The sequence below is a fragment of the Miscanthus floridulus genome, chromosome 19 (assembly GCF_019320115.1).
Source record: "Miscanthus floridulus cultivar M001 chromosome 19, ASM1932011v1, whole genome shotgun sequence".
Lineage (NCBI taxonomy): Eukaryota > Viridiplantae > Streptophyta > Magnoliopsida > Poales > Poaceae > Miscanthus > Miscanthus floridulus.
Window position 1 is genome coordinate 90,029,966 of NC_089598.1, and position 24,571 is coordinate 90,054,536.

Sequence of the window (24,571 nt, forward strand, 5' to 3'; positions counted from 1 at the left end):
CGGACGCTGCACTGGACGCTGCTGTCCAGTGTCCGGTCAGTTCACAGGAGGTGAACTGCTGGTGAAGGAGTGACCGGACGCTGCATCTGTGCATCCGGTCAGGAAGGGTTCAGCGTCCGGTCGATCGAAGGAAGACCAAGTTGTACTGACCAGACCCTGCCTGCGTCCGGTCATGGACCACCGGACGCGTCCGGTCCCGATTCCAGAGGATTTGGATCTCTCTGGAATTGACCGGACGCTGGGTGGTAGCGTCCGGTCGCTACCACCGGAGCGTCCGGTCAGTGGATCTCGCGCGTTTTTAGGACTCTTTTCGGTTTCCTTTTCTGTCACGTTTGGGGGATTATTTAACCACTGTCGTACCCCTGTTCGCCCCTCAACTCATTTTTGCCCTAGCCTGAGCCGCCGCCTCCACTGCTCGCCAGCCGCACGCCGCCGTGCCCCTACCTCGCCGCGCCACCACGACCCTGTGCCGGCCACCTCGCGCCCACGCCGCCGTGCTCCAGCCTCGCCATGCCACTGTGCCCGAGCCTTCCCGCACGCCACCGCGCCAGCACAGCCCGCGCCACCGCCGCAGCTCATGCACCACCATGCTCGCCCGGTCATCTCGCCACCGCATCACCTGAGAGCCCGCTGTCAAGTCTCACCGCGTCATCTCTCGCCGTGTGCTCTAGCCCTATCACCTCCTTGATTGGTAAGGCAAAAAAAAAATTTTTCTTTCAATCTTGATCTATACAATTGTGACCTAGATCAAATTTTCAATGCACTGATTCCCCATTGCATATAGGGCTGTTTGACCTAACCCTAGCCGGTTCCAAGTTCCCCGCGCGTCAACTGATCTTTTCTCGATTTGCGGATCATCAGGTAGAAAGCCATTCGATTCAAGTTCGCCTCTACATTGCTTTCTCTATTAGGGTTTCGCATCTATTAGACATATTGTATTTATCTGTATATCCATCTATTCTATCGTGCAGCGAGTCAGTTCCGTTGTGGTTCTTCTGGCAGTTGGCAGTCAACTCGGAGCCAAGCTCACGAGTAAGGATCGAGGCCAAGCCTCGGGAGGTTCAGTTTGTCTGTTGATCCTCATCAGCGTCAGTTCATCATCTTGTCAGTTCAGATGGCCCGCACCAAGAATGTTGGTGGTGGCCCAGGTGATGATCGGAGGCCCCCGCCTCGCCAGCTAGCCGAATCGAAGGGCAAGTCAACCAAGCAGGTGACATCCAAGAAGCGGAAGTACCCCGATGCAGAGACAGCGAGAGCAGCAGCTATTGTAGAGGCCGTAGAGCATGCCGAGAGAGGTGGTGCCTGCAGCGGAGTTGTCATTGCAGATCAGCCGGTTTCACCAGCACTGAGAGCTACGATTGAGGATGTTGAGCGTCGTCATGGTAGTCCAGCTGGGACTGCCACGTTTGCAGGACAACGGGTTGCTATTAAGGAGGGTCCATCAGCACAACAGTAGCCCCCACCAGTAGAGCCTAAGCTAGTTCAGCAGATTCAGGAGGGCGAGCAGGGCAAGGAGACAGAGCCGGCACCCTAGCTTTGCCGCTCTAGATGGACCCGTGTACTAGTCTCACCGAGGCCGCCGACACGGCGGAGGGGATCACGTCCTCCACCTAGACCATAGGGTCCACCTCCAGTGGTACACCTTGACTTGAGGGCCACGACCGCCAGGCAGGTTCAGCAGCTGTGTTTTGTTGAGTTTGAGGTTTGGTTTCCTCCGAGGAGGGATGAGAGAGCAACTGAGGGTTCTACACGCCACTGTAGGAGGATTTCTATAATGCTTATCTCAACAGTGGGGCAGTGTTCAGATCTCAGAGAGTCTATCAGATAGAGTCTATTGTGGCAGCAGCCGGAGAGAGCATTCGGCCATACTTATCATATTTGCCAGGACTGACAGATTTGATTGGATGGATAGGCATATATGTACCATCTTAGGTCTGTCAGTTTTATGCTTCACTCTTCATTGATCCACATCACAGATTTATTCACTTTGCTTTTAGAGGCAAAGACTACAGAGTGACGAGTGGCAGGGCCAGAGAGATACTGAGGCTACAGGAGCAGCCTATCAAGATGCATGAGGTTTGTTATGGATAGCAGGGGCCTCCTAGGTGTCCTCATGGAGGGCAGGTGCCCCTACAGATTTAGTGCGGCATTACTTCAAGGAGCCCTTTGGTGAAGGGTCGAGCAGGAACCCTAGTGACTTGACTACTACAGCGAGAGTGCTAGTGGCCATCATTAGGAGGACACTACTTCCTAGGTTGGGATATAGGGAGGGCTTGACTCGCTTATAGCTCTAGCTTCTCAATGCCATCATGCAGCAGATAGTATTTGACATCTAGGATCTCCTGCTTTCAGAGATGGAGGATACAATAGCTAAGGGATTCAAGGGGCGCAGGCAGCTTCCCTATGCTCACTGGATCACGTTCCTCATCTGCAGAGTTGTGCTTGATAAACCCCCTGGTATGATGGATGAGTATATAGGTGCCACCATAGAGTTCCCAGCTTACAATCTGTCACAGAGGATCAGACACACCACTCCTCAGGCACCCAGACAGCCTAGTCGTCGTCCTGACGTGCCAGAGTCCGCAGCTCAGCAGGATGAGATTATCAGAGGGATTGCAGCCACTGAGGAGGAGGAGCTAGAGGCACAGCAGGAGGTGAGCGAGTACAGTGACAACTCTGACGACGACTACCAGCCTATACCTCAGATGCCTCCACGCAGACACGATGCAGAGGCCGGTAGCTCTAGTTCTGCTCCACCTGCTCCACAGACATACCCCACTCTCATTGCTATTCTTGAGCGGATGCAGCAGGACCAGACGCGACAGGCACAGGAGACAGCTGCCAACTTTGCATAGTTTCAGGCTCGTCAGGACGAGTTCTAGTGGCAACAGCAGCTCCTTTAGTACTAGTAGTTACTTATGCAGCAGTAGCTCATGGGATTCATGCAGCATGTAGTGACAGCCATTGGGGTCCCACTGCCACAGCCTTCACCCCAGCTTGCACAGCCTCCTACCACTTCGACAACTCCAGCAGTATAGCCTAGCGGGCTTTAGGGTTAGGGATAGCCCCCAGCTCCATTCGCTTCACCTACAGTTTAGGTGTCCTAGTGGTTGTCCTCACCGGTGGTTGCCCCATAGTTCACTCCATATCACACGGGGTTCTCACCAGAGCAGTCGCCCTCACTATTTGTGCCTGACACGTCAGTCTCCAGGAGTCTTGGAGCATCCTTCAATGAGTTTACCGGCATGCCTACTCTGCCTCATATGCATACCGCCGGTCCATCTATAGCAGCTCCAGTCATAGTAACTACTCAGAGGCTCCCCTTGTCTGTCGCCTCGTCAGATCCTACGACAGACATACTAGCAGTTTCACAGGCAGCACCAGCCCCAGCTCAGACCCAGACCGCTTCAGCGACACTTCCTACCATAGAGGGTCAGTTAGTTCAGAGCTCAGGGTTAGATGATGATGGCACCCAGTTCCAGCTTGCCCCACGTTCTTCAGCGCCCGGCTCGACCGCTGTAGCTCCGCCGACCGATCCTTAGGTTTTGGTGTTTGACGCCAAAGGGGGAGAGGGAGTTTGAGTATGTAGTCTCAGGGGGAGCTACTTTTAGGGGGAGCTAGTTATATAGTGTTAGCTTATTATATACATTTGGAGTTTAATTTGTGTGATACACTATTACTTATGCATTCGTGTGTTTACTTTCATGCATACTATTATATATATGTGATAGTGCTATCTACATGATTGTGATATTGACATGTGTGATTTCTACTTTGCATCATTTAAATGTCATATCATTTGTGATTATGCTCATTTGCCCTTGCTTCCGCGTTTATTCCTTGAAGCAAATGAGCTTTGTTACTCGTACTCATGCTTAATTCATATTCTTTGAGTACATTGTGTTGGCTTGGGTCATATAAGCTCGACTAACACTTTTGTTCTTACCGACAAAAGCTTATATGAACCAAGCCTGTCAAAAACCTCACTCTTTAACATACTCGAGGTAGTATTGTCATCAATCACCAAAAAGGGGGAGATTGAAAGCATCTAGGCCCCTAGTTGGATTTTGGTGATTAATGACAATACAAGATTACTATGACTAACATGTGTTTTGCAGAGGCAAATAAAGTTAGGTCATGGTAATGGAGATCGATTGGGTAATCGAGGTTGTCATGCCCCTACGATGGAAATCATTTTGGTTTTCAAAGGATTGGACGACAAGGTTAAGGATGACTAGTTCTAAGTGTCGAGTGAAGTTGGAAAGACACTTAGAGTAGTTTAGGACTTTGTTTTTCCTTTGGCCGTACTATTAAGGGGGATATGAATGGGTAGCTTGACCTAGTTGAGTCTAGTGAGTTAGGTGTGGTGCACACTTGTTAAAACTAGCTCTAGGTAGCTCCTATGAATGCCTAAGATCCTTTGGAGCAAACTTCATTCACATATGATCGAGAGTTGGAAGTGAATGGAGGGTCAAATACTGACCGGACGCTGGCTCCGGTGCGACCGGACGCTGGCCGTAGGGTCCGGTCAGTTCATTTGACCGAGGAGAACAAGTCTGGTGTGACCGGACACTAGAAGGTCAATGTGACTGGACACTGAGGGCCAGCGTCCGGTCGACTCCAGTAAGGGTCCAGACTTGAGCAAGTGTGACCGGACGCGTCCGGTCAGTGGTGACCGGACCCTGAGTATCCAGCGTCCGGTCGATTACAGTAAGCATCCAAGAGCGACCAGACGCGTCCAGTCAGTACTGACCGGACCCTGACAGCGTCCGGTCATCACGTGAAAACTGTTGCGCAGGTTGAACTGACCGGAGCATCCGGTCAAAACGATCGAAGCGTCCGGTCACCCCGCAGAAGCTCATAATGGTTCGTTTTTCAGGCTGCCTTATAAATAGAAGCTCCACTCGTGAGTGGAGTTACTTTTGCTCATTCCAACAGCTAAGAAACACATTTGTGAGTGCCAAGAAGAGCAAGGTCCTAGTGAGGTATTTGTGATTTGAGAATCCAAGAGTGAAACCTCATTAGTGAATCAAGAGTAGATAAGTGTGCATCCATCTTCTCATTAGGCTTCGCATGGTTAAGTGAGAGTTTGTGCTTGTTACTCTTGGTGATCGCCATCACCTAGATGGCTTGGTGATGATTGGGAGCTTGGTGATCACCCGACGGAGCTTGTGGGTGACCCAACTCAAGTTGTGAGCGGCTTTGGGTGATTCGCCGTGACGGAGTGTCGAAGAATCAACCCGTAGAGAGCACTTGATCCTTGCACGGATCAAGGGGGAGCTACACCCTTGCGAGGGTGCTCCAATGAGGACTAGTGGAGAGTGGCGACTCTCTGATACCTCGGCAAAATATCGCCGTGTTCCTCTCTCCATTTACTTTGAGCATTTACTTTAAGTATTTACTTTGAGCAATTCAATACTTGTCTTTACATTCATAAGAATTCCTATGCTAGAGTAAGTTTGGAACATAGGTTGCAAGTCTTTTGTGTGTTGATTTGATAGAAACACTTTTCTAGGCACAAGGGGTTAATTGGGCTACCCGTAGGATTTGATAATTGTAAGAAAATTTAGAATTAGCCCAATTCACCCCCCTCTTGGGCATCTTGATCCTTTCAATTGGCACATAGAAAGTCAGTGAGCTCGCATTCCTATTTTACAAGGAGACTGGCCTCGATCCGCACCATCTTGGTTAGGTCGGTGGTGTCGATCCCCACTACTGTAGTTTCCTCGATTGAGCAAAAGGCAGTCGAGGAGGTTGGCTTGTTGCAGTCTGGGACTGCGAGAGTCAATGAATTTCTAAGCTAAGGGAGCTCGACTAAGTTTATGACGGCAGTGGCGAGCTCATAATGCTCGTGGTCGCATGTGTAGGCGTGCGAAAAGGTGCTACCCATAGTGATGATGTCGTTCGGTCTTGGCATCTTCAACTTGAGGTAGGTGTAGTTGGGGACCACCATGAACTTGGCGTAGCATGGCCACCCTAAGATGGCGTGGTAGGACCTTGGGAAGTCCACTACCTTGATGGTGAGGACCTCCAAGTGGAAGTTGGCTCGGTCACCAAACGTGACAGGCAGGTCAATCTGCCCGAGTGGGTATGCCTGTGTCCCCAAGATCACGCTGTGGAAGGGAGAGCTCACTAGATGGAGCTCCAATCAGGGGATGTGCATGACATCGAGGGTGTTGACATAGAGAATATTGAGGCCGCTACCTCTATCCATCAGCACCTTGGTGAGGCGCTTATTGTGGACAATGGGGTCGATGACGGGCAGGTAGCGACCCAGTCTAGCGATGTGGGAAGGATGGTCCCTCTGATCAAAAGTGATTAGAGATTCTGACCAGCTAAGGAAAGAGGGTACGGCCGTTTTGGCGACGCATACCTCTCTGTAGCGCACTTTGTGCTGGCGCTTGGAATAGATGGCATCGGATCCCTCAAAGATCATGAGGCATTCCTCATAATTAGGAAAGCCGCCCCCATCCTTGCCCGCCATGTCTCCTTTCTTGGCCGCTGCCTCCTTGCCCTTTCCTTTTTTTGGTCCACCGGCCTGTCGCAGAAAGCGCTTGAGGAGTTCACAGTCCTTGTAGAGCTACTTGATGGGGTAGGCATGGTTGGCGCATGGGCTCTCCATGAGCTTGTCAAAGTGGTCGTGCTGGCCCTACTAGGGCTACTTGTCCACACGATCGGTCACGGCGACCAAAGCGGAGTTGGTCGGTCGGCGCCGATCCTTCTTGTTCTTTTTGCCCCTTTGCGTGGAGGGGCCCTCATCTTGGTCCTCGTGCTTGACCTTGCCCTTGTCTCAGCCGCCACTAAAGACCGCTCTAACCACCTCCTCGCTAGAGGCATGGTCTGTGGTGACATCGAGTAGGTCACGGGTGGTACGGGGCTTCAGACAGCCGAGCTTGTGGATCAAGGACTCATAGGTTGTCCCAGAGAGGAACACGCTGATGACGTCCGCATCAACAACATTAGGAAGGGAGTTGCATCATTTTGAGAACCTATGGATTTAATCCCACAGGGACTCATTGGGCTCCTGCTGGCAGCTCTTGAGGTCCCAGGAATTCCTAGGATAGACATACGTCCCATGGAAATTCCCGATGAAGATCCTCTTGAGTTCCCCTAGTCGTGGATGCTGCCAGGTGGGAGGAATTCAAGCCATGCTCAAACATGCTTCCCCTTGTAGATGGGGAGGTATTGAATGATGAAGTGGTCATCATCCACTCTTCTGGCTTGGTAGGCGAGTCAGAAGTCTTTGAGCCATATACCGGGATTCGTTTCCTCGGTGTATTTGGCCATGTTGGTAGGTGGTTGGAAGCGTTGTGGGAATGGCGCTTTCTGAATGCGATGGCCAAAGGCCTATGGTCCTAGGCCGTCTGGCTAGGACTTAGGTCATCTGATCGGTGACCATGCCTAGGGTGCATTTCCCTCTCCCCTCGAGGGTTCGGCCAGGGCCCGTGCTGCCTACTCTCACCGCCCCTTGATGGACGTCATCATCACACCGGGCTTGACGCTGATTGTTGATGATGCTGCGAGCGTCTTGGTTCGGCCCGAGCCATTCGCGCACAAGTGGTCGGTGTGGAGAGGGTGTCAGGTCAGGCCGTGGTGCAGTTGTGGCCTCCTATTCTATGCCCTACACTATAGTGGTGAGAGCATAGAGTGATTCGACTGGTGCGCCCCCATTCCCCCAATTGGGAAAGAGGCCAAGAGCCGGTGTCGTGATGTGGAGCTCTTTGCCTATTGAACAGCGGTGGTTTCCACCAACGCCCAAAGGTTTCAGTGGATCGCCTGCTCCTAGGGGTCGACAGGCTCGGGAAGGCCACGTAGAAGCATCACCGCAGCTGTGATGTTCTGACCAGCCCAAGCGAACTGTGGGGGATCGTTTTCTCCATCCATGATGTTGCACTGGACCTAACGGGCGTGACCCTAGGCACCACTCACCAGGTTACGCGCGCGTGTCGCAGCATGCTATGCCAAGCGCACCAGCGCAGGTGGTGGCTGGCTCTGTCGCCTTTGTTGTAACTCCTCGCTATGCTCCTGCACGCGCGCTAGGGCCTCTACACGAGGGTCTGGAGGGGTGTGAGTATGTAGAGACTCCACTATCACCGGTGCCTATCCCAAAGCGTCCGCCATAGCGCACTTCCGGGACAGAGGGTGGCTAGGTGTCATGACGTCACCGATGCTGGAGTCGTCGCTTTCAACCTCGTTATCCATGAGGTCATCGAAAGAGGCGGGAGCGTAGCCCACCATCCCCATGAATTCAAATGTGAGAGGGGGCGATGTCAGCATCTTTCGGAGCCCCCACGTGTACGCATCCATGGGGGACTTGAGGCCATAGGGGAACTAGTCGCACGGCGGTTGCAGTGAGGACAACGGGGTCCCTCTAGAGAGTCAGCGGAAGATATTAAATAGAGAGTAAAAAACAATATGTATGTTACTCACAGTGGGGTTTGAGCCCAGCGTGGGCTCAGAGCGGAGCACAGGTGTCTTGTCATTGAGGTCACCAGATGGCCCAGATCTGACGGAGGGTGCTCCTCCTCCGATGGGTGTCGGGACAAGTGCCTCCTCGCGGAGGTGAAGCACACCGAGCTGGTCGGCGATGAAGTTTAGGCTTCCGAACTAGAAGGTCTGGAATGGCTCGAAGACGAGAGGAACCCACATCCCAATAGGCGGGAGCATGGGAAACTCCAGCGAGCCAAAGCAAATCGTATCACTTGAGCCCGTCATGCCAAAGATGGCAGAAAGGTGGGCCATCCGATGACCAAAAGCGTGAACATATAGTGTTCTCCCCACGGACGGTGCCAACTGTCGGTGCAAAAAGTGACTAACAAGTAAATATTTGTAGTTTTGATGTACGTTGTGATCGGATGTGGCCTAACACTCAATGACATAGGGTTTATACTGGTTCAGGTAACGTGCCCTACGTCCACTTCCAATCGATCGGTGACTTTATTCCTAAGCCTAGGTGCTCAAAGTTTGCTATGGGGTTACAAATGAGTGGGAATAAGAAGGGGGTGTTAAAGGTTTGGTTAGGCTCTGAACCAAAGGGCCAAGAGTGATGGAAGCTCCAACGTGCGCTAAGTATTGGAGCATACGCTCTGTGTAGCTTTAGAGTTCTAGAGCTATGGAACTGTTCAAGTGCTCAGAATGTCTAAAGCTTAATAGAGAGAGAATCAGAATGACCATCCTCCCTTTAGGAGAGAGCACATCCCCTTTTATAGGTGAAGGGGATGGCCTTACAAGTTAAGAGAGAGAGAAAGAGACTGTGTGTTTCCTAGTCTTGTTGCCCACGTCGTCGGGTACAAGATAGATTGTTGGCGCCCATAATACTATTGATGCCCAGATGCATATGGCAGGTTCCATCATGTTCTTCTAGTATGGCAAATGTCGGTGCCTACCATACTATAGGACAAATGTCGGTGCCCACAACACTGTTTGTGTTCTATCATGTCTAAAAGGTTGCAAAGTACCCTTCTGGCATGGCCTGGCGATACTGTCCTGTAGGTTGTAGGGTACGGTTCTCGGTATTGCGGTTGACTTGAGTGCCTTACCTTATCTGATCCACCTGATTCTTGGGTCCTCACCAAGCAGGCGTCCCCGGTCGGTCGTTCCTGGTCGGTCGTTCCCAATCGGCTCCAACCGCTCCGGTCGGAGAAGAGCCATAAGTAGAGGTTTAGTGTATTCCCAATCAGAAAAGTGGGTCAGAGTCGGAAGAGAGCATCGTCCCCTCCTTGGCTAGGCCTTCCAGTTGGAAAAAGCGGGTCAAAGTTGGAAGCGAGCGTCGTCCCGTCCTTGGCCAGGCCTTTTGGTTGAAGACTGGATCGTTCTTCTGGCCTATCGTTAGGTATATGGGTCAGCCTAGGAGTCACGCGTCGTTGTAATGCCATCTGCTGGGTCAAGTTTTGCTAGGAAGCGGACCCATCGGGGACCCCGGGTTTATGAACCCAACATCTTGTCTTTGTGATTCATTATAATTGATATCTTGCTTGGCTCGGTATATCATTCCAAGCTCTTGCATTTACTTTCTCATATACTTGTGTAGTGCTAGTTGTAGCTAGTGAGTAGTGTAGCTTAATTAGTTGTAATTAGCTTGCTAGTTTGCTCACTAGTGGTAGAAGTAGCGACTTAGCCATTGTGTGATACATAGAGATCATAGCACACTAGACTTGTGGATAGGTGTCTTGCAACACTTGTAGAGCTAGCGCAAAACTCGCTTTGCCATTTAGTTTTCTAACCATTTGTCTTTGTATTGTTGTAGAAAAAAATTATAGGCTATTCACCCTTCTCTAGCCATTTAGGACCTTTCACTGGGTGAGCCTTCTCGAGGCTTCCTTGGTGATGAAGGCATCTGGTCAAGGGGCTCATGAGTGGGCTCGGAAACCCCACGCCCCTAAAGCTGGTGGAGGGATTTGTCTTCTTGTGTCATGGCTCCTGCAAGTCTTTGTCGAAAGGGTGGGCAACAATGTCGCGCATTCGTTGGTCGGGGCGGTGCTGGGGAGCCCTCGAGCCTTAAATGCTCGGTGGGCTAGTCGATGCTCGGGGCATCGATTGTTGGCCTGGCCGCTAGCTTGGGCCTCCATCGATCGAGCTATGGCTAGGCTCAGGCTTTCATTGGCGAAGGATCTCGAGGCTTTGCCGAGCCCCCAAGACCTAGGTTAGGGCAGTGGGTGAGCTTAGACTTTGCCCAGTCACCACCATAGGGTACACATGAGCGTACCTGATGGGTATAGCCCCCGAGCAATCCTGGAGAGATCGATCAGGGGGTCTATCGGTCAGGGTCTATCTCCTAGGGACATAACATACCCCTATGTTTCACTCTCATCACATGCATCCCCGTTGAGGTGGATCTAAAGATCGCCACTTCACATAGAAGATGGTAGATCACTATGGACCTCTCCAAACCTTGATTGATTTCACTATAGTTACTCTTTGTGAATTTCCCACGGGGATGAGCACAAGAGCCCCTTACAATCAATCGATCAGAGTCAGCAACAATAACCAAAGCTAATCAATGATCCTCCGCTGCCTCCAAGCCAAGAGTAACAAGAATCCCATAGCCAACACAATTACTAGTGCCACTAGATGCCTCAACTCAATGCAAATGCACTAGAAATCACTCCCAATCTCACTTGAATGATCAACACATGAAGGAGATGAGTGGGAGAAGCTTGGTTATGCTCAACTGGGTGTATATCATGTCAAAGTGCTAAGAGAGAGCTCAGCCAAGGCCAGCCAAGACCCTTAAATAGACACCCAAGAGCCAAACTAGTCGTTGCCAATTTCTCTCAGCCACCAGCCGACCGTCGGACCACACTAACGGGGCGTCGGACAACTTGGGGCAGAGTCTGACACCTCCAGGAGCAACCATGTGTCCTAGCTATTGGGAATACGATCGTTGAGCTCTCAAACGGCTACTTCATGGTCCAACCCATCAAGGTCCGACGACCGTCGGACTAATGCTCAAGCATAGTCTGATGCACTCTAGTAAGGTTCCATAACCATGTTTTCTCCTCAGATAGGTTCCAACGCTGATCATCAGACCAAAGGCTAGGGTCTGACGCCCCTATGTTCGCGTGCCCTCTCTACTGAGCACCCATCGGACCGAGTGAACAGTGTGACTGGCCTATCCAACGATGCACTGAAAATGAGTCTGACGCCCTAGCATGCTCTCTGTCTCGATAGGGTTAGCCATCGGACTGATCAAGGAGATGGTCCAAAGCTCACAACAACAGGGTTCAACGCCCATGTTTCTCTTACTTTTTCTCAACCCTTCAATCCTTTTGCAAATGTGCTAGCTCCAAGTTTATCCGTCACTTGTGGCATTTTCCAAAGCATTTTCAAAGAGTTTTCATTAGCTCACTAGGTCCTAATGCACATGCAAGGAGTTAGTTCACCTAGTGGCACTTAGACAATCGTATTTGACTTTGAGTTCCCCTCTTTATAGTATGGCTATCTATCATAAACCCGATCATGCATTCTTTTGTGTCTTGACCTGGCAAAATAAAATGCCCTAGCTTATACCTTTGCCTTGAGCCCTTGCATTTTGGTTTTCTCTTTCTTCTTTTCCAAGAGATGAGCACTTGTTCACCATTTGTCCACCACCATCACAATGTGTGCCTTCCTTGCTCAATCCTTGGATGTGGACCAACCTAGCTCATTCACAACACTAGAGTAGAAGTTAGTCCACTTGGTTGTCTCAATTATCCAAAACCAAACATAGGCTTTCACCCACCACCAAAACTAACAGTTACCCCCTTTTCTCAGCCATTGCGGGCGGACTGGATAGGTGGATGTCACATCGGACACCCCCACCGGACAGGCCTAATGGTCAAATTCCAACGTTCTTCAAACTAGCCGTTGCAAGGCGCGTGTTTGGTACCCTGGTCCGGCACACACCGGACATGTCCGGTGAGTTCAATGCTCAAAGTTGCACGTTTGCAGCCTCTCTGCTCGAATGGGATGGTGTCACAGTCCGGTGCCTCACCAAACATGTACAATGAGCACCCCAGGCTTTTTGCGCGCACCCTGTTAGCACCGGCCTTGTTCTGTGGGACCCAGTCCGGTGTACACCGGTCATACATGTGCGCAAGCTCAAAGTTTTAGACTTTAGTAGGGGTCAACACGTCTAGTGTAGGATCAGACACATCTAGTGCCTGCTCGACAGCAGCACCGAGAGCAATCCTTCACCAATTAGCAATTGTGCCAACTAACAAATATTTTTTCCAAACACTTAAGACCAGAGTTAGCATTTTTCAAGATGTTTTCCAAAACATTTTCACTTGCATCTCACCATCGTCACTAAGTGCAATGCATATGCAAATGAGACTCACACTTAGTGGCACTAGATAACTGTTACGACTAAAAATTTCCCCTCTTTATACTATGGCTATCTATGCTAAACCGACTCTATTGCACATTGGTTGGCAAAAGCAAAGCCCTAACCAATACCTTTGCCTTGTGGCTTTCTTTTGCTCCATCTTCACTCCATTTGTTGAACATTTGCATGTATGTGATCTTGAACACCATCTCTATCACCTCCTATACCTTGTCCATCACCATCAAGTGGACCCTAGCTAATCATACTAAATGAAAACATTAGTACTTCCACATGGTAGGCACTCAGTTACCAAAACCAAACTAGGAATTTCAATGATAAAATCTATTTTGTTTGACGGTTGAACAGTAGGTGGTGCAGCGGCCTTCAAATGGTAGTAAAAAGCATTCTCATTGCTGGATCATCATATGATCCAGTGGTGAAAATTGTGGGAATTCTCAACGCTAGTTTGAAGGTCCACTATGCCTCACCGACTTTTAAGGTGGTGATGAAACACTATCGTTGCCTGTTCTGACCAAACGGGCAGTGAAAATCATGCGAAAAAATGAATTTATAGTAGCATGGGCCAAAAATGGCTTGACATGTAAATGGACATAGGCCCATACATATATTGCACGCCTAAGATGGGTTGTACCTTGAAAAATGGACCTTAAACAAAAAGTGTAGTGGTTATAAAATTGTTTGACATGAGCTAGTGGAAAATGAATAGGGCTTGCAATTGGGATGGGCTCAAAAATTGGCTACTTTCTACATGGGCCTTGACGAACCACATGATATTTGTGACTTTTTCTAGCCCACAAATAAGCTGCATGATATGTGGGCATTTGACAGGCCATAAGAAATTTCGTTGCATTTTTCGTACCTAACAAGAAATCAAATGTCATAATTTAATGATGAAAGAATGATTGTCACAAAATCTATGGTCAAAAACATGTTTTGACGTGGAACATGATTTAACATGCACGAGAGGTGAAGATTGATTTTTCATCACACAAGCATCATAGATTTGGTAATGTCACATAATTTTCTAGTTTTAGTGGCATAAGCAGATTATCACAGGAGATCACATGTGTTCTTACGCATTAAAAATCATAATATAGAACTTTGCAAACAAGGACTTGATCTAATAGGTGGCAAAGGAAACTAGTTTGATAGTATAAGTATTTATAATATGAAGTTACTTTTTTGGGGGGGAGGGGAGGGTCTATTTTTAATTTTACCTAGGTATTTTGGCTAGTCTTAATATTCATTCTTTCAAGGACCTATTTATATACATCTTAAATTTCTTCTTCCACCACATTTTGTTTTGACCACCTTCTCATAACAAGTGGCTTTCTTCCATTCACAACCAAATGGCACGTGGTGGACATTCAAAGGTTCCTTAAGACAGCATGTTTTCTTTTGTCCACCATCTCATGACAAGTGGTTTCTTTTCAACCAAAACCAAATGGCACGTGGTGGACATGCAAAGGTTCCTTAAGATGTGTGCTTTCTTTTGTCCACCTTCATGACAAATGGCTTCTTTTTATTCACAACCAAATGGCATATAGCGGACATGCAAAGATTCCTTAAGACACGTGTAACTTCTCGTTCTACTGGATGGCTATAAATAAGCTGACTTCTGTTTACGAAGAGAACACTAGTGATAGTCATGGATGGAATTTAGGCCAACAATTATCGCCGCGGTGCAGGAGGTATATTTTTTCCCTATCTATGTATCTTATGATGAATATGGGCACTAGAGATTAAGGTTTCTTCGATCTAAACAGTTGATTGTTGCGAGCAGCAAGATCGACGGAAACAACACAACTAACAAATAATGAGTTAGATTTGAGAACCTCACAAGATTATGGTTGGAACATGATTATGGTTGCATATAGATCATAGGTTCAATTAAGATTTTATTAAGGTTATCTTTTTTCTTTATTTTAGTCCAAACAACCATAGGAAGTAAGCAGAACTGAACAGATATATTTTGCACGATTAGCCATGGATAGGCAACGTTTATTTAACAGAAGTAGTGAGCAAGGTTGGCTATCAGAGGAGTCCACGAGAAGAATTAGAGAGTTATGTGAGTTGGAGTGCTTACATGTTTGATTTTAAGTTAAGCTGCCTCCATCCCTTTTCGTATTATGTAGAAAATAGAAGTCACATATAGATGTGTATCGTACATGTCTTTTACATGGAAGGAAATATTTTTTTGGAACACCTTGGCGATATTACTAGGCCATTATAATAATAGATTTGTTTGAAGCGTTTCTTCTCAACTGTGAGCAAACTTCATATTTGGTTAATATATTAGCTACATATTTTCTCATATAAAATCAGCATGCAGGAACAGAAAGCATCAAATGCGCACACCATGCATCATGCAGGCATGTGGCTCGCCATGCCACCCAAATCAAAGACGATCACCGGCAAATGAAAAGGTACCTTGCTCCGCTGGCCACGGAGAAAGGGCAAAGATCCGCTTGTTGTCATCATTTGCAGACTTGGATTTGATGACTACGATAGCTCTTGTAGAGTCCCTAGGTTAGTATCATCAATCTGAGGGCACCATGCCATGCGGCTAGCATTCGGCGGCGTGTCATTTCCAGCGCTGGTTGTAGTGATCCCAGCAGTGGAGGATGCCATCATGGTATGCCAGCCACGTGACATGTGCCCATGGACTCATGGTACTGAAGTAGGTACTCCGTCGGAGGCTGTACGTAGTCAGCTAATCCAAGTCAGCTAATGCCGATGATATTACTTGGTCGTCGTCTGCAATAGTCAATCGCTGGTCTCGCATGGCAACCCCAAAGAACTCCATGATGCACGTGCATTGGTCCATGTCCTCCTTCGTGTTGCTGGTGATCCTAGAGTTTTGCGGCAAAGATTGGCGCATGATGCACGTCACGGTGGCCTTTTGGGATTATGTATTCTTCATCAGGTGTGCTTCTTTGCTTGCATATTTTTTGCGGGAGCTTTGCTAGCATATAATACTACTAAAAATTTAGGTGCCTGATAATTACCAAGTATGAATATCTCTCTACTGGAATTGTACAAAAAAATGTTGAAACGAATGCACTGTCAACAATCTAGCTATGTGCTTCGTCATGGTCTTTCCAAAAGCATCTTATTCTGTGTTGAAGACTTGTAATATATTACAAATTTTTCACTTTGACTTCAAGAAAATACACCTTTTAGGTGACACACATTAATTTCATCTTGATTCTATTATCTCGCCCAACTTGCCAACTGCATCTTCTTTACTTAACAGATGCATCTATTCATGACTATTACAAATTATGGTCTTACTTGGTTTTGCATTCTATTCTACCTTGCTTTTGACTACCAGAGAAACAAAGATCATATCGCTAATTCTGATGAGTTCCATATCAAACTTCAAACCTCTAATCTAGATGGGAGCAAATAAACAGATCATGGACGCTAGCCAACAAACAATGCTCCAACCCAAGTAGTATTGTATTGGACCTGTGGGCTTTCTTAATCTAGCTAGCCATTTTGTCAGTATCATTTGTGCTTCATTCTCAAATCCTTTTTCTTGAAAGAAAAAGTACCTCAGTCTAAATAATCGTTTTGTTGGAAGTGCTAGTGATCTTCCCAAACCTTTTTTTTTTTAAAAGGCTTCTCAACCTAAGCCATTCTTTTGTCTATATCCCTTTATCTTGTCCAATCTAACTACCCGTGACATATTGTTTAGTTTTGGAATCTCAACCACTACTGATGGTATTCCTCATCCTCCTAATATATACCGATAGGAAAAGCTAACCTTCAGCATCATCATGGTGATTGTTTGCTTGAGCTCCAGACATGTGGTTGATGTGTTTGTTATTCTCAATGAACAAAATCTTTTTGTATCTATAACCGTATAATAAAGAAAGAGAAATTATGTGTCATATACATATTTGCATGTAGGTTAATCAAAACAAACGTGGATGACTGAAGGAAATTAAGAATTGTATATACCAACACCATATTGTATAGATCTGAATTCCGCGAGAATATGCACCAGGCATCTTATGTTCCTAAGGTACATTACACAGAGCATGCTACAACCAACACAGAGCGTGCTGAAACCATTCCTCCAGGTTTTCACTCAGCGCAAAATATGCTGGCCACTACATATATATACACCAAAATGCTGATTGCTAATAATAGTGAAAATCAACGGACCGATTCCTGGCTACCTTGTTCAGATTTACTTACGGGGTTTCACTTTCCTTGACGATCTTCTTGTAACCTGATCTGACTTATTGATAGCATTACTGTTGGGTTGGTCCAAAACTTGCTCACCGTTGCTTTCAGTGACAACTGTTTCTGGTTCAGCTGGCTCAACATCGGCATCTGGTTTCTTACTGCCACCACCATTTCCCCTTGCTTTTCTCGAAATGGCACCCACGGTATCTTTGTTTTGTTGTCCCCTGGCAGCCCTGGAGGTTGAGGCTCGCTTTTTTGGCTTCAAAATATCTGCATCTTCTCCCTCAGTCCCTGAATCCTTGGTATCACCGTTCTCTTCTAGTCGTTCCAGGTTAGCGGCTATCATTTTGCTGGACTGGGTTCCAATCAGTTTTTGCAATTGCGGCACATAGGCAGTAGTCTGAGTAAACAAAGTAGTATCAGAAGTTAGACCTGTCTGGCCATAGCTGAAGGTCTAGTACTGAAGTGGATAATTACTTACCCTGCCACCAGCTGTGATGAATTCAATTTTTTTTCCTGAAGGACCAAAAACTTAATTAATCCTCAGAAGGAATCAAAGTCTGGTGCGAGTGTGTATGCAGCATTGGAATTAACAAGTTTGATTTGTCTTATACATCATCATATAAAAAGACAGATATCAGCAAACACCATAAGTGAAGGCTTTGCCCAAGTATGTTAAGGGAAATCATGACTAAAAGTGAGGAAAGTCTTACCATTGACTTTGCCAGGCTTCTTGCCCCAACGGTGATGAAATAACCATTCCTTTGGAAAGCGGCCCATGTCAGCATCAACTTCAACAGCATATTTCACAACCTAGTAAATTCTTAATCAGGAGTTTGGTATGCTACAAGGCTACTTCAGTAGAATGTAATTCAGTACATAGCGTTGTCCAATTAGACCCACCTCTTGGATACTACGGTGCAGTGCTTCACAACTCTCCCTAGGTAGATTCGAAGCAATCTGTAATGGATGGATCCTTGACTGAAAAAAAAACATATCAAATTTAATTGCTGAAGGGCAGGCCTGGTGCAGTGGTGAGAGCTGTCTCACTGAGTCACCAGGTCGTGGGTTCGAAGCAACCTCTCCGCAGATTTTGCGGGGGAAAGGCTTGTCTCGGTTTATCCCTTCCCCAGACCCCACTCATGTGGGAGCCTCCGGCACTGGGTCTGCCCTTTATCAAATTTAATTGCTACATTTTATGCAAGCCACACCAACTGCTGTTGAATGTACGAATACCTGGTAAAGCACCTCGTCTGCAATCCAATTACCAATGCCTGATATAAAGCTCTGCTCATTTTATAAAAACTGCAACAAGTCAAGTGTGTACATTGCAGGGAAAAGATTTTTGCATGGGAAAGATTGTATTGGTTGGATGCTGATCACCTGATCAAGTAAAAGAGCTTTTATCCCAATCTTCTTTCTACCCAGGGAGTCCAAGAAATTGTCGACAGACATTGGCTCAAACAGAGCATCTGGACCTAGCTCAGAAATTGGGGGTACAGTTTCAGGCTGCAAATATAACTTGGGTGAGAAAATCTGTACGAGAAACAGGCAAGAAATCTTCAGATTTTTAAACAGAACCTATGAAAAATACCTACATCGTCAAACAAACGGACTCTTGCAAAGCGCCGTTTATCAGTGAAAGAGAACTCCAAACCATCATCAAGCTATAAATCAAGCCAAAAGGTTAGAAATAACAAGGCTCCAAACCAACATCCCACGAGCCAAATTTTCAAATTTACGCAAATGGGCTAGTATGAAACTGAACTGAGATTAATATTAAATGTGCCTTTCACTCTTTGAACTGAACAACCATTAAAGCAGCCATCAGAGATGAAACTGAGATTAATCAACAATACAATTTGTTCCCCAAGTTTCTTTCTATATCCTAATTAGCAAGTGGGGGGCATCCACACCCACTGTCCATGTGGTTTTGTTGAATGATTAGTTACTGGCTCATCTGAAGATGTATTTTTTACTAAGTTTACTGGAAGACATTTCTTGCTTTTTGACTGTTATTGTACTAATCAATAATAGTGTGCACGAACAAGGATTCAATGTAGATTTAAACTTGATAACTTGTAGTACTGGACATCACATTTTATCAGTATATACATACAATCCCAGTTGCAGAAGTAACATATAACCAACAAGAGCGTGAGTGCCACGCTAGAAAACAAAATTGATGCGACATTATGTTTGGGATCGTTACCTCAGCAAAGAATTTGGAGTATTTGGAGGGCCACTCCTCTTCGGAATTGACAACGGATCTGCAGCCTTGCGAAGAATTATTTCCTAGAAACCGATTGCTGAGCTCACAAAATTGCAAAGTATAAAACGGAAAAAGGTCACTTGCCTCTTATACTTCGTCACAGGAATGCCTTTGATATATATCGCGCCTGCCATCCCTGCAATCCAAAGCATGCTCTTATAACCCCTCACTTCCTTAGTATAAGACCCACGCAAAGTAGCAGAATTCATGCGATTGCTAAGGATAATTAAACCTGAATCACAACTAATCACGGTAATTTTCGACCAGATTCTTAGCAGCATAAACCAAAGGTGACATTTCAACTACCAATTTTTGAATAACAACAATACACAAGGCAGGCAACGCAGCACTAGCAGGGCACCGAAGCTATAGCAGTACCAAAGACTGGCCAACTCTAGAGGCCGCCACGTAGTAAGTAGTTCTTGCGGACTGACCGAACTGGAAGGATGGGAAGGGCGGCGCGTCGAGCTGGAGCCAGAGGTTCTTGCCCCTCCGGCGCGCGGCGACGATAGTCCGGCCGACCATGGAGCGCTCGAAGGCTGCGCGGCCGGCGGCGGCAACGACCACCTTGGCGTCGTCCGCCACGGCGCAGCGCGCGATGCGCCTCCCCACGCAGTGCGCCTGCAGCGTCCGCCGCGCCGCCTCCACCTCCGGCAGCTCCGGCATCCCCGCGCGTGAACTTCCACCCTCTCCGTCTCTCTCTCCCTCTCTCGCTCGCTCGTCATGGGTCGTGAAAGCCCTCCGTGTTTTCCTTCTTCTCCTTTCCCGGCCCAGTTAGCCCATGTGTTCTGAGCAGTGCGGCCCATGCTACTTGGACTTGTCAAATCGCAATAGTCTGTTCCTCAAAAAACAAAAAACAAAAAACAAAAAAAAAGGAAATCGCAACAGTCTCCCCGGCGTTGAGCGGCCAGCAGCTCACTGCTGACACGACTTGGGGCTCTGTGGCGTGGGCCAACGACACGGATCGGCGGCGGCGGTGCCGGTGGCAGGAATGCCTCGCGGTCGCGCCATGATTGGGTTGGCACTCGGCAGCAACGGCCCGGCTGCCGAAATGATGCCGACGGCGACGGCGACGGCCGACGAACAAGGCGAGTGTAAATGGCGCGCGTGGACGTACGGGGACGTCGTGACGGCTGGCCGGTCTACTAGGACCGACAGCCGGCCATGACAGCTGCGGGCTGCACGGAATGAGAGGTCAGAGGTCCGTCCGTTCCGGTTGTTGGACGGGTCGACCGCCCATTTATGAGCCCGGCCGGTGAGGATCGCTGTAGCCTGGAGGCTGGAGCTCGACGGCTCCATCTGTACCGGCCACCGGCCTCGGCGTCGCGTCTAGGCTACTCCGCCTGAAAGCAACGGATACTGGACGAGTAGCTCAGTCGTCGCTGGCTCGTGTTGTCGGATATGGCAACGCAGCCAGAGACAGACAGACAGACGCGAAACATCTATTGCCTGCATTCAGTTTTGATTAAAAAAAATAACTTTCGAATTTGCATATTCCAAACCGATGGAAAGAATGTACTATTAATCAATCATGACTCGATGAGCTTCTTCTATGTACAAATTGAGAAGGAATCTGTGACTGACGCCAATCAACTGTCATTAACGATGAATCTTGCACACTTGCTGCTACTGCTGCTGTAAGTAAAGGTGTAAACAAAAAAAAAATGGTTTTTAATTTTCTTCTTCCCAATCCTCGATCGCTCGACGGACACCCCCATGTCGTCGCGGGCATCCCGCATCCGGTGTCATCACTAACTGGCCGGGCACCCCATCTCGTCGCGGGCCTTGAGGAACACGATGGCGGCGCCGTAGTGCGCGAGCGCGCCGGCGATGACGAGCGCGTGGAAGATCTGGTGGCTATGCCCAGCGAGGTCGAACGCGCCAGGCCTCCACCGCTCGGGCACCCGGGTGAGGTAGAACGTGGTGCCGACGAGGTACGACGCGGCCATGGCGCCCTCGTAGGCCAGCGTCACGTTCCGGGCGGGCTCGTGCCAGTTCACGGCGGCCGCGTGCACGGCGGGCACCACGCCCGACAGGCCCATCCCGACGAACAGCAGCGCGCGGTGGGCGCGGTACCGCGCGGCGCTCAGGCGGGGCGACATGAGCGCGTACACCGTGCCCACGCCCGCCGCCGTGATCGCCGACAGGTACACCACCTGCCAGTGCGGCTCGCACTGGAAGATGTAGTAGATGGGCGGGAAGAAGGACACCACGATCATCACCGCGATGCCCGTGTAGTCGAGGCGGATCAGGAACAGGTTCAGGCTGTGCGAGTGGCACGACAGCAGGTGGCACGCGGTGCTGCTCAGCAGGCAGAACATGGCGCCCGCCAGGAACACGAAGAAGGGCCACCGCGTCGTCTGCGACGTCACCGCCGCGCCGTACGACACCAGCGTCGGGTTCGTCTGGATGAACATGGCCGCGCCCTGGACGGACCACACATGACAATTCCAATCCAAGTTAATATCATCATTATTTTTCATGGCAGGTTAGTAGGTTACCAGAATCAACAACTAGACTCTACTACTACTACTAGCATGATGTTGTCATTAAACATCTGAAAGCAATATGCTGCATGCTACATCCAACCATATCCCTCCTATTCAGGTTTGTATTCATTGAATACTTTTGTGGCCAAACAATGACAGCAACCACTAGTAATTCAGACTAAGGTCTGCTATACATACATGGTCCATTATTAAGCACCGTTGTGCCAGCTTGTTGGAATAGAAGAGTCAACAGAAAATTTATCATGTGTGAAAATGGAAGGTCACCAAAGGATGCTAGTCTAGTTGGTTAGCAGTTCCGGAGGCACCGCTCAGGTCCTGAGTTCGAACTCACATGGAGCGAATTTCAAGCTGAGGGTAAAAAAAATCCCATCGCTCGCCCTAGGCCAAAGCATAGGTTAAGAAACGGCCCTTCTCACGGGTGGTGGCTCCCTGTGTATGGATGGGGCGGGGGTTCGGGAATTTTCTTAGTCTGTGTGAGAAGACATTCTTCTTAATCACAATACCGTGGGGGCGGTCATGACCCCCGTAGGCCGAGTTTTTTTTTTTTTAAATGGAAGGTCAATAACTTGGCAGGAATTTCTTCAAGAAACATGGCTTGGCATGAAACTACTTGTCACATGGCATAACATCTATACATGATCATGTTGCAATCTAGTAGTAATAATCGGCATTAAAAGTATCAAGTGAAACAGGAAGGTATAAAATCCTCTAGGAAACATGGCTTCATACGATAACTTGGTAGACACATGGCATGATGGCAACATAGCATAGCCTCCAAGATCACGCAAATTGCATTGTATGCTAGGATACGTGACATTTTCCACACCACCTAACCTCATGATGATATATTGTTTCATACGGTGTCTTTCTTCTACTGATTAAGTAGGCTACCATGACGATTCGAAATGTTTAAGGAGCCGTGAAAACACAAGAGCCGTGTCGTGTCATGGCGGTCATAACGCCAGAGTGTGGACGATCACATAGATCACAATTCAATCCTCCTAACACATCATGAATTTTAACTTATTGTGATGATGTGAAGCAACAGTACATTTGTGCCTTCTAACACGGGGACCAGATACAAGGCAGGCACCATAAAAAAGTTGAATCTAACAAGGTTCATCAAGTCAGGCAGTCAGAAGCTCACCCACCCTTGCCTTCCATATCATGCACATCAGAACAAACAAAAAGCAACAAACCAGTACAAAATTTTGTTTGATGCATTCAGAGTAGCAGGCAGGATGTCCTACTCATGCAGATCTAACCAGGACATTTTCACTGCATTCCAGTGTATTCTCCTAGAATTACCGCATGGGATAAAATGTTGCAGGAAGTGAAAGTTACTCACTGATAGGACATCTCCAATATTGCTGGAGACATTTTCAGCAACCTTTGAGATTGGCCTGCAGAAATAAAAAAAACAGAGAAGAATTTTTACAAGTAAGAACGCAACTTCTCAATTATAGAGTATAGAACTACTTTCTTTACTCAACAATGTCATCATAGCTGAAGCAAACATATGTACTATCGTTGTCGAGGTTACTTCACGTGTTTTGGAATTGAACTCAATTGGCGAGACTTTAGAGTACAGCTTAAGTTACTAGCACAGAAGTTTCAGTACAAACCCACAACAACCGTGTGCCTTTGAACCAGAAGCTAAGCATGGTGTAAAATCCTAGTAGATATTTAACTCATGGTGTCCTCCATTGTCGTCTTCTTCTTCTTTTTTCTTTTTCTTTTTTTTTTTTTTTTTGCGACTCAGGTGTCCTCCATTGTCACTGAATGACTGAAAGCCTGAAACATGGTGTTGCGCTACTAATTCCTAACAAATGAACCAATTTGCACTGGCATGAGATTTTAGTAGCAAAATCTGAAGAGTAGCTCACCAGGAGAGGTGTCCAATCAGATCAGCCACCTGGGGGAAGTACTGGCCGAGATGCACCAGGGTGAGGCCGAAGAACAGCATGAGCCCAAGAAGGTGCCTGCACCCACAACCACGAGACCATTAAATTTCAGCAGCAAGATTCAGGGAACCACACCAAAGAAATGATTCAGGAGATGAGCCGAGCCCGGGCCGGGCAGTGAACCCGTCCGTACGTCCAGATGTTGATGGTCTCGTTGTGCCAGGAGAAGAGGCTGAGCACGGCATTGAGGATGGGCCACTCGGAGCGGTAGTAGTTGAGGATGAACTCGTTCTCCTTCATGTACTCCGGCAGCTCTTGGTAGCTCACCAGCACGTACTTCTTCCTCCCTCCGCCGCCGTCCCCTCCCTTCCTCTGCTGCTTCCTCCTCCTCTTGCCCCCTCCTCCTCCTGCTTCCTTCATGGCCGCCGCTGCTTCTTCTTGGTGGGCGTGGGCACACACTGTGGCGCCCTCCTCACTGTCCATGCCCACCACGCCTTCCCTCTCTCTCTACACCTCTTGCTCACACCTCTCTGCCTTCTCTCTCTAGAATTATCACGGGGCCAGGAACCGGAAGGCTTTGCTATAAAGGCCTGGCTGGAGCTGGAGATGGGTGCACAGCACAGACAACGCAGTGATATAGTGTGAGGCTGTGACCTGTGAGCTGCACTGCACGCACGCAAGCAAGCCTGCAAGAAGTTGTTGCAAACAAGGCAAGGAACGCGAGGATGAGGTGGTATTTAAGCTGCTTTTGTTTCCTCTTACATGGCCTGAATTTATCTCCGATCGATGCCTCCAAGATGAAGCGAAAACGTCCAGCACTTATGTTGCTCCAGGGCTCACATGTCGCTGCCCACCCACGTAT

The 24,571-nt window shown here is 48.1% G+C and overlaps 2 protein-coding genes across 4 annotated transcripts; both read right to left on the reverse strand.

Moving 5' to 3' along the window:
* Nucleotides 1-16,771: 16,771 nt before the first annotated feature.
* Nucleotides 16,772-20,624, reverse strand: LOC136529812 (formamidopyrimidine-DNA glycosylase-like). Of its 3 annotated transcripts, none has more exons than XM_066522874.1 (10): nt 19,730-20,624; nt 19,380-19,431; nt 19,236-19,293; nt 18,622-18,690; nt 18,407-18,532; nt 18,260-18,310; nt 17,927-18,004; nt 17,737-17,785; nt 17,505-17,539; nt 16,772-17,423 (listed from the first exon to the last, which is right to left on the reverse strand). In XM_066522874.1, the coding sequence occupies exons 1-10, from the start codon at nt 19,959-19,961 to the stop codon at nt 17,025-17,027; spliced, it is 1,149 nt and encodes a 382-aa protein (XP_066378971.1). In that variant the 5' UTR covers nt 19,962-20,624; the 3' UTR covers nt 16,772-17,024. The 3 variants fall into 3 exon arrangements, 2 of the variants coding, with proteins under 2 accessions (XP_066378971.1, XP_066378970.1); XM_066522873.1 differs by having other exon boundaries at nt 16,774-17,423; nt 17,737-17,836; XR_010777425.1 differs by having other exon boundaries at nt 17,412-17,423; nt 17,505-17,630; nt 17,737-17,836.
* Nucleotides 20,625-20,800: 176 nt separating this feature from the next.
* Nucleotides 20,801-24,571, reverse strand: LOC136529813 (heptahelical transmembrane protein ADIPOR1-like). Its single transcript, XM_066522876.1, has 4 exons — nt 23,903-24,571; nt 23,692-23,787; nt 23,154-23,208; nt 20,801-21,721 (listed from the first exon to the last, which is right to left on the reverse strand). Exons 1-4 carry the CDS (start codon nt 24,190-24,192, stop codon nt 21,047-21,049), a joined length of 1,116 nt encoding a protein of 371 aa, XP_066378973.1. The 5' UTR covers nt 24,193-24,571; the 3' UTR covers nt 20,801-21,046.

Coding starts and splice junctions, on each gene's coding strand:
- LOC136529813 (XM_066522876.1), bottom strand. CDS start 24,192: ATGGACAGTGAGGAGGGCGCCACAGTGTGTGCCCACGCCCACCAAGAA. Junction 23,788..23,902: donor GAGACCATCAACATCTGGAC/GTACGGACGGGT, acceptor TTGTGGGTGCAG/GCACCTTCTTGGGCTCATGC. Junction 21,722..23,153: donor ATATTGGAGATGTCCTATCA/GTGAGTAACTTT, acceptor TGGTCCGTCCAG/GGCGCGGCCATGTTCATCCA.
- LOC136529812 (XM_066522873.1), bottom strand. CDS start 19,961: ATGCCGGAGCTGCCGGAGGTGGAGGCGGCGCGGCGGACGCTGCAGGCG. Junction 19,432..19,729: donor CTTCCCATCCTTCCAGTTCG/GTCAGTCCGCAA, acceptor TTTGGATTGCAG/GGATGGCAGGCGCGATATAT. Junction 19,294..19,379: donor CCTGTGACGAAGTATAAGAG/GCAAGTGACCTT, acceptor GCAAGGCTGCAG/ATCCGTTGTCAATTCCGAAG.